The sequence below is a fragment of the Triplophysa rosa genome, unplaced genomic scaffold (assembly GCF_024868665.1).
Source record: "Triplophysa rosa unplaced genomic scaffold, Trosa_1v2 scaffold388, whole genome shotgun sequence".
NCBI lineage: Eukaryota > Metazoa > Chordata > Actinopteri > Cypriniformes > Nemacheilidae > Triplophysa > Triplophysa rosa.
Genome location: NW_026634386.1, coordinates 53,020 through 65,469, shown reverse-complemented (window position 1 = coordinate 65,469; position 12,450 = coordinate 53,020). Strand labels below are relative to the sequence as shown.

At 44.6% G+C, this 12,450-nt stretch overlaps 1 protein-coding gene across 1 annotated transcript in view; it reads right to left on the bottom strand.

Annotated features, from left to right (window-relative positions):
- The window catches only part of ptpdc1b (protein tyrosine phosphatase domain containing 1b), a 58,109-nt gene that overhangs the window by 29,855 nt on the left and 15,804 nt on the right, over nucleotides 1–12,450 (bottom strand). Inside the window, exons 2-5 of the mRNA XM_057328158.1 lie at nucleotides 12,248–12,301; nucleotides 3,891–3,971; nucleotides 3,671–3,789; nucleotides 3,312–3,449 (exon numbers count right to left, since the gene is read on the bottom strand). Of these exons, the coding sequence (XP_057184141.1) occupies nucleotides 3,312–3,449; nucleotides 3,671–3,789; nucleotides 3,891–3,971; nucleotides 12,248–12,301 (392 nt within the window). The remainder of the gene's footprint in view (nucleotides 1–3,311; nucleotides 3,450–3,670; nucleotides 3,790–3,890; nucleotides 3,972–12,247; nucleotides 12,302–12,450) is intronic.

Below are 12,450 nucleotides of genomic sequence, written 5' to 3'. Positions count from 1 at the left end.
TAATTACAGGGGAAAGTCAGTGAGCGTTGGTATACTATTAAATGAGTGAAATTGCCCTTATTTATTGTAGGTATACCATTAAAACACAGAAAATGTCCACTTTTCTACTATAGGTATACCAATGTTTAGTTTTTTTACTGTAGTTATTCTATTAAAAAACAGTTTTCAATTAACAGAAATTTTTCATTTTTAATTACAGTAAAAAGTCTGTGTAATAAGCTGCCAGTACTTTTTCCGTTTTTTTACGGAAGTTTTTTTTTTACAGTGTACCTCCACTAGAATAGTCTCTGTGCCATTAACCAGGGTCAGTCATCTCATTGAAGCCTTAATAAATACTAAGGTTCAAATAAATGTTTAATTGTCCACCTCACAGTAAAATGAAAATGTTTGATGCTGCAAATCCCTTAAAATAATCAAGCAATCTATTTTAAAAACTAAATAATACACAAAACAGTATTTTGCCTATGTGCAACAATAACATAATAGTGCTAATGTAATGTCTTAACATAATATTGCCGTAACAACAGGGTTGTTTCTATTTAAACAGCTCCATTTACACATTTAGTATGAGGGGGTCCCTGCTATATGCATCTCTCATCTAAGGGGTCCTTGCCCCAAAAAATGTTGAAGACCCCTGCACTAGTGGGTAAATCGTCAGTGGGCGGGGTCACACGGACCAAAACAAAAACAGACATTCCGGCACGGAATGCACATTTCAGCGTGGAATAACTATAGCGTTGTTTTTTGGACAAACCATTATATGAACTTAACATGTTTCCTAAATGTCTATGAACATATTAAGGTGTTGTTTTGATTTAATACAGTAAAATTATTACATACCGCTCCTTTAAGGTGACAGTAATATCTTAATTTGTGTCAAGAGTTAAGAAAATGAAAACAGAGTTCCTGTGATATTAAATAGGAGCTTTAAAGTATGTTTACACAACAAAAACTGAAAAGTTTGTCCTTTGCGTTTTAAAAAAGTTTCATGTACACATGACAGCATTATCAAAATTATCTACATTTACATGGATCTGGGAAAACTGAACTAAACGCTGTATCATGCATGCCAGGCGATATTGTGTAAAGAAACACTACGTACTACCTGCGCACATACGCATAACCTGTTTTAAGCTAAAAGCGCTTTTAATACACTTTGTCGGCGTGTATATGTGTTTATAGTTTGTGTATATAAATACTATGTCTCCGCTGGTCACAGCGATTCAGTAAATCTACTTTTTGCTGGAGAAATGTTAATAAGTATGTCGCACATCACAAACATACAGCATCGAGGCCGCCATTATTGTTTTCGGAATATTTGTGCATGCCTACAGTCTTAACGCAAAAAAGTTTTCCGTTTTTAGTTGAAAATAGTCTCAGTCAACGGCCTAGCTCTTAGATGCTAATCATTGAAAAAAAACTCCTGCAGGGTTGTCATGACAGCGCTTGACAAAACAACGTCCCTGTGGGCTTTTAGTTCAAAGTTGTGTATATTTTTACAAAGAGGTGTAATATTTATTACTTTTTTATTAAAAGCTCGTAAAAATGACCTTTATAGTGTGTTAACTCCCTTGTAATGTCTGTAATGTCTGTCTCATTCTTACTGGAAGCCGAATTGGTTTGTATTTTTATATGTATTGTATATCTTCAAAAAAAGGTTAGTAATGGTAACTTTTTAATGTTGTTAGATGATGCCTTCGTCTTGTTGTTTTTGTGTTAGTTAGCATTATAGTGTTATACACCTCAGCACGTAACATCTGATATTCATGCATGCGTGTAACTATGGTTGCAGACACACAGTCAACTTACTCTCGAGTGAACACAGATTTATGTTAAATTGGCCTATTAAACAGCCATTATTGACACATCTATGCATATATTTCCATGATATCAATAACTTTGAAAAAGTTGAGACAATCTAAGAAGTAATAACAGCATTTTTGCAGCATTGTGAAAATATAAATGTATAAAAGTATTTTTTCTTCAATTTTAACCTAAGAAATTCTCATAATTTAAACGAGAATGTACAACTTAGAGAAACAAAGTAATTTTTCTAGCAGAATGGATATGCTACAGTATAATATACAACAGTTCTTTCTGGTTTTTGAATCTGATTGGCTGAGAGCCATGCGATATTCCAAAAGTATCACGACGGGAACCGCTTCAACATTTGTATCACTCCGCCGCTAAATCGAACTTATAAAAGTGAAACTGAAAGTAACACACACATTTGTAATCTCCATTTAAGCAATTTGCAGTGCTCAGGAATGGTTTAAAAAATTACAGCGTGGGACTTAAGGGTCTTGAGACGCGCTTTACTGTAAATAAGCACATGTTTAGATTAAAAAGTAATGGAAAGGTTCCACAGTGCAATGGGAATAACGCATGCCTTTTACAGTCTCTCTCTTTCATTTAAAAGACGTGATGATTTGGAATTAGTAACGTTGTTACGGAGGTTTGTTTAACTGTTATTCTGGGCTGGAATTTGTGGCGAAAGAAAGTAGTTCCCCATTTCCTTTAAAAACCAGAGGATTTTAAATACACTCTGATGTTGTTTCTGATTTATCTACGCACTTGTGCCGTCGAACTGTTGTATAAATACAATATCACTCTTGTAGTCATGTGATATGCTCTATGTCAGCGGCTGTGATTGTCTCCTGAACGAACTCTTGAATTTTACGTCCTATGACAGGGAATAAGTAAAGCTGTTCATAGAAAATTCTACAAAATTTGACGACAGAATATGGTCTTTGTGGTACCCTGGTTGCATGGTTACAATATTCTTTCTGATGGTATCAATTTAATCAATTAATCTGATCAATGTTATCAATTAGCTGATAAAATAGTGTGATTCATATGCCATCACAAATAAGTCAAAAGACAAACATGCCATTAGCTTCTCCCCACCATCAAAACGGCTAAATATCAATGACATCTTGGACAAAATATATTTCTGAAAGTCCAACACAAATTAAGGCTATCATACCTCCATCTGAAAATTTAACCAGAAAAAATGCCTATAGATTAAAGTCGGTGTGTCTTATCAGAGAACACAAAACTTGGTCAGCTGCAACCTAAATTTATCTCATGAGGACTCAACATTCACTTTTAACTTCTGTTCGTTTATCGAAAAATATATACGATTTACCACAAGAAACAATGTCAGTGACAAACTTACTCCAATATCCAGTTAGCCAATCAGGATAATTTAAAAGCATAAATCTAAGGGAACACCTGGGGTGTTCTAATACAGTCAGCTACTGATGTAGCAACAAAGCATATACTGTATGTAAAAGGAAACAGAACTGTACCTGTTCTGCCAAGCCCTGCATGACAGTGAACAGCCATTTTACCTTCCTGGATGGCAAAAGACATAACTTTCACCATATCTAATATTGTCATGAGGGAGGCCACTCCATAGTCGTTCCATCTAAAGTTGTAAAAATAAACTAAAATACAAGAACACTTTCTTTGTAACCCAAAGACGAAAAGCAGTTACAACTCAGAAATATCGGCTAAACGCTGTTTTTTACCGTGTCAACAAAATTAATTAGCATATATAGTACAGTTTATATAGTATTATATCCTACTTCACATCACACATAAAACTAAAGCTTATTGATACAGAAATCAGTCTGTTTGGCAGAACCAATAACAAAGTGATACTCACTGCCAGCTTCCATAAAATTCTCTGGTCGGTAAGTAAAGCCACTTTCTGGCTGTAGCGGGTTGCCACAGTTGGCGTGTTCTCCAGGATATTGGAGGTTAATAATTGTCTTCAAGCCACATCTTAACACAAAGCAACATGGCATAATAGGAGTTTACCAAACAGTAACACAAACGAATTCAAGAATTTGTTTGCAAGAGGCACTTTTAGTTGAGAACATTACCTCAAAAACTGGTCTATTACATTATATTTTTCAATTATTTCTGTGGAAGGGCGTGCCATAGCAAGCAGATTTTCAGTGATCCTAGAAAGAAAGAGAGAGAGAGAAACAATGAGTGGACATCAATTTTGTTGGACAGCAATCTTTTGAACTGAGAAGCTGAAGTGTGCTTTTGTTCGTAGCAAAAAGATCTCTGCAAGCCATTTGTTTCAATTTCCCTGTTATAACTGTAACTCAGAAATAGAGCAATATCAGAAAATTGCTCTGTTTAAGCATCCTCACCAACCCGACACAGCAACATTAATGTTATAGTGAAACAGTTTAGGGCAGATGAAGTTTTGGAAAACATGCTTGACGCAGTGTTAATTTCGTTGACGAAAACTAAGACGAGAAGTATTCATTAACGACATGTTTTCACTGATGAAAACGAGACGATAACTAAATAAAAATGAATGCATGATAACGAAAACTGTAATAAAAATATACTGACATTTTCGTCAACTAATAAAAACGAGACGAAAATATTCTTGTCCCATAATAATAATGGGGGCAGTCGTGGTCTAATGGTTAGAGAGTCGGACTCGTGACCAGAACGTTGCCGGTTCGATTCCCAGGGCCGGCAGGTAACAAATGAGGTGCCCTTGAGCAAGGCACCTTACCCCTAATTGCACCCCGAGCACTGCAGTGATAGCTGCCCACTGCTCCGGGTGTACGTGTGTTCACCACTTGCTGTGCGTGTGTTCACTACTCTCTGGATGGGTTAAATGCAGAGGTCACATTTCGGGTGTGGGTCACCATATCTGACTAATAGGTCATTTTCACTTTAACTTGCATAAACAGTGGAGAGAAGTCTATGGGGGAAGGATGAAGCACAGACATATACAGATGATGATATACAATATCATCAAAAAGTTGATTTATTTCACTAAATCCATTCAAAAAGTGAAACTTGTATATTATATTCATTCATTACACACAGACTGATATATTTCAAATGTTTATTTCTTTTAATTTGATTATTATAACTGACAACTAATGAAAATCCCAAATTCAGTATCTCAGAAAATTAGAATATTACTTAAGACCAATACAAAGAAAGGATTTTTAGAAATCTTGGCCAACTGAAAAGTATGAACATCAAAAGTATGAGCATGTACAGCACTCAATACTTAGTTGGGGCTCCTTTTGCCTGAATTACAGCAGCAATGCGGCGTGGCATGGAGTCGATCAGTCTGTGGCACTGCTCAGGTGTTATGAGAGGCCAGGTTGCTCTGATAGTGGCCTTCAGCTCTTCTGCATTGTTGGGTCTGGCAAATCGCATCTTCCTCTTTACAATACCCCATAGATTTTCTATGGGGTTAAGGTCAGGCGAGTTTGCTGGCCAATTAAGAACAGGGATACCATGGTCCTTAAACCAGGTACTGGTAGCTTTGGCACTGTGTGCAGGTGCCAAGTCCTGTTGGAAAATGAAATCTGCATCTCCATAAACTTGGTCAGCAGCAGGAAGCATCAGAAGCGTCTCGCCTGGGCTAAAGACAAAAAGGACTGGACTGCTGCTGAGTGGTCCAAAGTTATGTTCTCTGATGAAAGTAAATTTTGCATTTCCTTTGGAAATCAGGGTCCCAGAGTCTGGAGGAAGAGAGGAGAGGCACAGAATCCACGTTGCTTGAGGTCCAGTATAAAGTTTCCACAGTCAGTGATGGTTTGGGGTGCCATGTCATCTGCTGGTGTTGGTCCACTGTGTTTTCTGAGGTCCAAGGTCAACGCAGCCGTATACCAGGAAGTTTTAGAGCACTTCATGCTATTCTGTGTCTCCACGCGGTTTACAAAGAGTCTTATTTTCCTTCACGATCGCCGGTAAAATGCTGCAAACTTGAAGCGCGACTGCAGGCGAGTTACCCCGAAACACATTACGAAGGCAGCACAAACGCTTTTATATGCCTATGTTAACTTAACACGAGCTGCTGCATAACGTGAAATGCAACATAAAGTCAGCAAAAAAAAAACAGTGCTGTCCTCTACTGATTATAGAAGTGATGAAGTGAGTCAAACTGTACATTCGAAACAAGTATGTAACATGTTTGCATGATTAAAGAAATGTAATACAATTTATATAATGTCTTTTTGACTATTTGGCTATTTCTCATTCATTGCTGTATCATGCAAAGACAGTGCAGCTCTTTCTTCAAAGAGGCATGCCATATAGAGCCAATAGCCTTTCAGTGTGAGCCCTGTCAGAGCGTTTCATTGGTTGAATGAACTGAATGAATATGCCCTACTTACGAGTCATTTGAGTCAAATGGGATTGAATGAACTGGAACATGTCATTCATGGTCTAATAATCTGTGTTCCAACAATGCAAATCTAGTTACTGAACTTTACTGAAAAATAAAGGTAATAACCTGGTTTAATTTCATTCTAAGGTGAAGTAAATTATGTCAAAACAGTTGAATCTTTGTATGGAACATTTAATTACACCAAGTAAATGATTTAAACCATTTAGATTTTAGTAGACTAAATATAATGTATATTTATTCGACTAAAATGTTTTTCATATTTCGTCGACTAAAACTAGACTAAAACTAAAATGATGGGGTTGACTAAAATGTGACTAAAACTAAATTGCATTTTCGTCAAAAGACTATGACTAAAACTAAATCAAAATTTGCTGTCAAAATTAACACTGGCTTGACGTCAGCCCAAATTTTTGCAGTTCTGTTTGATGACTTAAGTGGTGCACTTTGGCTGGAAAATAAATGAACAAATAAACCTAATGGTGCTGGGAGCCTTCAGGGTACAGTATGGCCAAAGGTTATGTCTGGGGCATATTTGTACAATATTTCCTTTTAATGACCCTCAAGTTACATTAAACCGTCATGTATAAGGTGTATGGATCAAGACAAACAAAACAATACTATTTTAAGATATTTATTTAAAAAAATTGGGGGGGGAAAGCAAACCACAGTATACTGTATCAGGAAACATGGATTTATTCTAATATAGAAAAACGCATAGAAACTCAAATGAAACAAAGCATACAGTGATCACAATTTTATTCCTTATTAAATTTGTTGATCTCTTGTGGTAATATTTTGTAGTCATTCTGTTATGTCTTCATAAACTGCATGCTAAATTTTTGACAAGCCTCCTTTAATTTTTCTCAAAGATGAGCTTCAGTTTACACTCCAAACACACCAATGCAACATTTTATAAAATAATTGAATAAGCTGGACATTACTTTTGGCCACGACTGTACAAAAACTTTGCAGGTAATATCATAATGGCTTTTCACACTGCACCTTACCCCAGGTTATCTTCATGTAAACCCCACTTTTAACCCCGGGTAATTTGGAAGCGCATTTTACCCAGGGTAAATGACACTACCAGATGCTTAGCAAGCAACAAACAGCTAATCAAAAAATAGCTCATACCACAAGCTGTGTACAGTCACAAAAACTCCACATGCTGTGTAAACAATCGTTTCAGCTTTTGACAGTATATAATAATGTCAAATGGTGACTAAAACCGACTGAATTTGAGTAAAAAAGTCTTGGTTACGGTTGTAACCTCAGTTCCCTGATGGAGGGAACGAGACGTTGTGTCGAACCAACAGATGGGGTTCGTCCTTGAGAACCAATCGCTTCCGACTACTTAGAAAAGGCCAATGAAAATTGGCGAGTGAAATTTGCATGCCGGACCCCGCCCCCGGATATCCGGGTATAAAAGGGAGACAGCGTGCTTCATTCATTCACCTTTGTTCTGAGGAGCCTGAGACCTCTTATGACTGCTGCAGTGGGCAGCACGTGTTGTGGCAAGAAGGACACAACGTCTCGTTCCCTCCATCAGGGAACTGAGGTTACAACCGTAACCAAGACGTTCCCTTTCTGTCGGTCTCTTGACGTTGTGTCGAACCGACAGATGGGGTTCCTATGGAAAACGCCACAACACTGTGCCCTGTCACAACTCTAGTGAAGCGACGGTGACTGGCCTGGGCATGTCAACCGTGAACGCTACCGCGAAATTGTAACCTACCAGTGGGTAGGTAGGAGGTCCCAGAGCTTCGTTGAAAGGTGGGAAGGCCCCTACATTCGGCCTCACAGGCGGCGACCTTGTTTCTCTAACAGCGAGAAGCCGCGTGGTACCATAAGGCACTGGGTAAGCACTACTTCCTCAAGCGGGGGATGCGCTACAGAGACCACTTCCTACCAGAGGGAGGAGTTAGTGGAGATACCAACATGGTCTCACTGATGGGGGAGGACTCATGGGAGAAAGTGCGGACTGAAGGAGTTAACCGCGAGGTGGAGGTCCACCTAGGGAAGGTCATGGGTTACCAAGGTGGGAACCAGCATGAGGATACATCAGACGGAACCGCCTAGTTGGGGGGTTGCAACGTCTGGTAGCACTAGGTCCGGTTAGAGCCATGTCGAATAACTCAGGTGGTACCCGGCCTAAGGGGCAGGGCTGCTCTGCCCAGCCCGCCCACAGGGGGTGCTTGCTTAGTGATGATGGAGTGCCTGTTCTTCGCCCAGTGGGGAAAGAATGGATGCTGAATAGTACTCTGACCCACTCGAGAGAGGGGGAAGGTACCATCATAGGCGTACACCCTACCGGTTGCCGGTCCTACATGTCGCCATTCAGGACGCGGGCTGACACCGGTTCTACGCGGAGGTTGTAGAACCTCGCGAAGGTGTTGGGTGTAGCCCAAACCGCAGCTATGCAAATGTCTGTGAGAGAGGCGCCGCGTGCCAGTGCCCACGAGGAGGCTATACCCCGGGTGGAGTGAGCTCTCACTGCGAGTGGGCACGGGAGATTTTGGGATTGGTAGGCCGTAGTGACAGCGTCCACAAACCAGTGCGCCAACCTCTGCTTGGAGACAGCTCTCCCCTTCTGCTGACCTCCGAAACAGACAAAGAGCTGATCTGAGCTCCTGAAGCTCTGTGTCCGGTCCAAGTAAAGGTGCAGTGCGCGTACTGGACACAACACGGACAGGGTTGGGTCTTCCTCCCTGGTGGGGAGCGCCTGTAACTTCACCGCCTGGTCCCGTCTTCATCGTGAGATGAGCGGCATCATCTAGGGGCTCGAAGGGGGGTCTGGTGAGGCCCGTCAGGGCCACATCCAGGTCCCAAGAGGGTATGGAGCATGGACGAGGCGGATTCCGCCTCCTTGTGCCCCTTAGGAATCTAATGACCAGATCGTGCTGTCCTTGAGACTTTCCAGCAACTGAGTTGTGATGAGCGGCGATGGCGGCTACATACACTTTCAGTGTGGATGGGGAGTGGCTAGTCTCGAGTCTTTCTTGTAGGAAGGACAGCACGGACCCGATCGCCCAACTCCGTGGGTTGGACGAGAAGAGGCGCCACTTGTAGGCATACAGTCGCCTAGTGGCTGGTGCCCTAACCTGAGAAATGGTCTCTACCACCGCCGGGGGTAGACCGCTCAGGATCTCCTCGTCCCGTCCAGGGGCCAGATATGGAGGTTCCAGAGGTCTGGCCTGGGATGCCATAACGTGCCCTTCTCCTGGGAAAGCAGGTCCTTCGTCAGGGGAATCGGCCAGGGGGGAGCTGTCGTCAAGAGCATTTGCTCCGAGAACCAAGTCCGGTTGGGCCAGTGTGGCGCAACGAGTAACACTTGATGCTCCTCTTCCCTGACCTTGCAGGTCCACTTGAGCCTGCCCGAACTGCACCCAAATGAGCTGGACTGCGCGGGGGTGGAGTCGCCACTCTCCGCGAGGCGTCAACTGACGAGAGAGCGCGTCGGCTGTCTGGTTCAGGTCGCCTGGGATATACGTGGCACGCAGGGAGCGGGTCACCTGCTGACTCCACAGGAGGAGGCGTCGGGCAAGTCATGTTAACTGCAGTGAGCGAACGCCACCCTGGCGGTTGATATACGCTACTGCGGTAATGCTGTCCAACTGGACCAGCACATGCTTGCACATGCAGCTCATAACCTGCCCCAGGGGAGCCCCTGTTCGAAGGAAGGTCATGGAAGACCAAGGGGTTAGGGTGCGCCGGCAGAGAGGCGTAACCACCATCCGCCTGCTGCCGGTGTGCCACGCTCTCCAGGGAACTCGACTCTGTACCCAGTATTGGAGCGGTCTCATGTGCATCAACCCGAGGGGTATCACCGCCGCCGAGGATGCCATGTGTCCCAGGAGCCTCTGAAATTGTTTCAGGGGAACCGCTGACTGCTTGAAATGTTCCAGGCAGTTCAACACTGACTGGGTGCGTTCTGAAGTCAGGCGCGCAGTCATGGTGACAGAGTTGAGTTCCATACCAAGATAGAGGATGCTCTGCACAGGGGAGAGCTTGCTCTTCTCTCAGTTGACCTGTAGTCCCAGTCCATCTAGGTGCCGGAGCACCAGGTCCCTGTGTGTACACAACAGATCTCGCGAGTGTGCCAAGATAAGCCAGTCGTCGAGATAGTTAAGTACCTGCACACCTCTCTCCCTGAGGGGAGAGAGGGCGGCTTCCACGATCTTCGTAAAGACTCGTGGGGACAGGGATAGACCGAAAGGGAGGACACTGTACTGGTATGCCTGACCCTCGAAAGCGAACCATAGGAACGGGCGATGACGAGGGAGAATCGAGACATGAAAGTAAGCGTCCTTCATGTCGATTGCCATGAACCAATCCTGACATCTGACAGATGCCAGGATGCGCTTCTGCGTGAGCATCCTGAACGGCAGCTTGTGCAGGTGCCTGTTCAGGGTACGCAGATCTAGGATGGGGACGCCCTTTTTGGGGACGATGAAGTACGGCTGTAAAACCCGTTGGACATCTCAGCTAGGGGGACGGGCTCGATCGCTCCCTTTGCCAGAAGGGTGGCGACCTCGGCCTGTAGTACGGGAGCATCCTGACCTCTGACCGAGGTAGAGAGGATGCCCCGAAACTTGGGCGGGTTTCTGGCGAATTGGATCGCATAGCCGAGACGGATCGTTTCCCTCAGCCACCGTGACGGTATGGGAAGCTCGAGCCAAGCTCCCAGGGACCAGGACAGGGGGACTAAGGGTACAATCTGCTTCATCGCCCCTCCGGGGGGTGGTTCGGGGGGGGGGTTGGATGGCTGGCAGTGCGGGTCTCTTGAAGACTGGCTCTGCTGGTTTGCCTGCATGGCGATGCAGCTCCACGCACCATCGATTTGAGAGTGCTGAGGGCTGCAATGTACCTTCGATGTTGCGCCTCGCCAAGACGCAACGTCGAGTTGCTGAACACCGTCTGACAGAGGGTGAGAGCGGCTGTGAGAAACACCCAGGGAGATTGGAAACTCTTTTTGTGAGAAAGTGGGCGCTAGGCCCCCGAAGGGTGTCGCCTGGGTCGGGAGCGCCGGGGCCGGAGCTGGTGTCGAAGAGGGCCGGGGCTGCTGGGGAGCAGGTGATGCACGGGATTTTGAAGGCCTGTGGGCGGCCGAGTCACGGCGGGGAAGGATGTGGCTGATCGCCTCCGTCTGCTTCTTCACTGCCGAGAACTGCTGAGCGAAGTCCTCGATAGTGTCACCAAACAGCCCACCCTGCGCAACGGGCGCGTCGAGAAAGCTGACTTTCTCAGCATCGCTCATATGCGCAAGGTTAAGCCAGAGATGCCTCTCCTGGACCACCAAAGTGGACATCGCCCGACCCAGGGCCCGTGCGGTCGCCTTTGTCGCCCGTAGGGCGAGGTCGGTGGCGGTGCGGAGTTCCTGCGTTAACCCTGGGTCGGTCTTACCCTCGTGGATCTCTTTCAACGCCTTGGCCTGGTGGACTTGCAGGATGGCAGAGAGAGAGGAGGCAGCTTGGCCCGCAGCAGCGTAGGCCTTCGACACCAATGATGCCGAAGTCCTACACACTTTGGATGGGAGTTTCGGTCAACCTCTCCCGCTGCAAGGAATCGTCGGGATCAGATGCCAGCAAATCGCTCTCCGATGCTGCGATATCTTCCTCAAGCATCATGTCCGAATACGTGAATGAGGATGCAGACGGTGTGGTACCGTCTGCTAGGGAACGGTGAGGTGAGCGAGACGGGATGCGAGCGGTCCACGAGCGCTTGGCTGACGGATTTACGCTCGCAGTGGCCCCCATATCACCCTCGCCGCTCACCATGGCGGACGGTATGGCCTTAGCCATTCTCGTCACGGCCCGGGAAGCATGCGAGGTGGTGGCTGGTTCTCGGGAGAAGACAGCCACCCGTGACCGCAACGTCTCAATGACCATTTGCCCGCAGTGCGGACAAGATGAGTCAACGAAGGCTGCCTCAGCGTGCTGGAGACCCAAACACTTGAGAAAAAAGAAACAGATACAGCATTGTTCTGGTTGCTATTAATTGATTATTCGTAAACAAATTATTCACACTAAGGCTGTAACTGTCTTGTGGCATTATATTTCTTACCAAAATCCATGATATTCCCACCTCCATATCAAAATCTGTTCAGCACAAAAAAGAGAGCATCACAGATATCTAAGAGGAAAAAAGCACGCATTTCAGAGAAACATGGCATAACCTTACATGACAATGTTTTTATGATGGAGCCCCAGATTTTAGTAAAATTTTAAGGTTCCCAAATCAAGAATAGGTAATACATTTGCAAATAA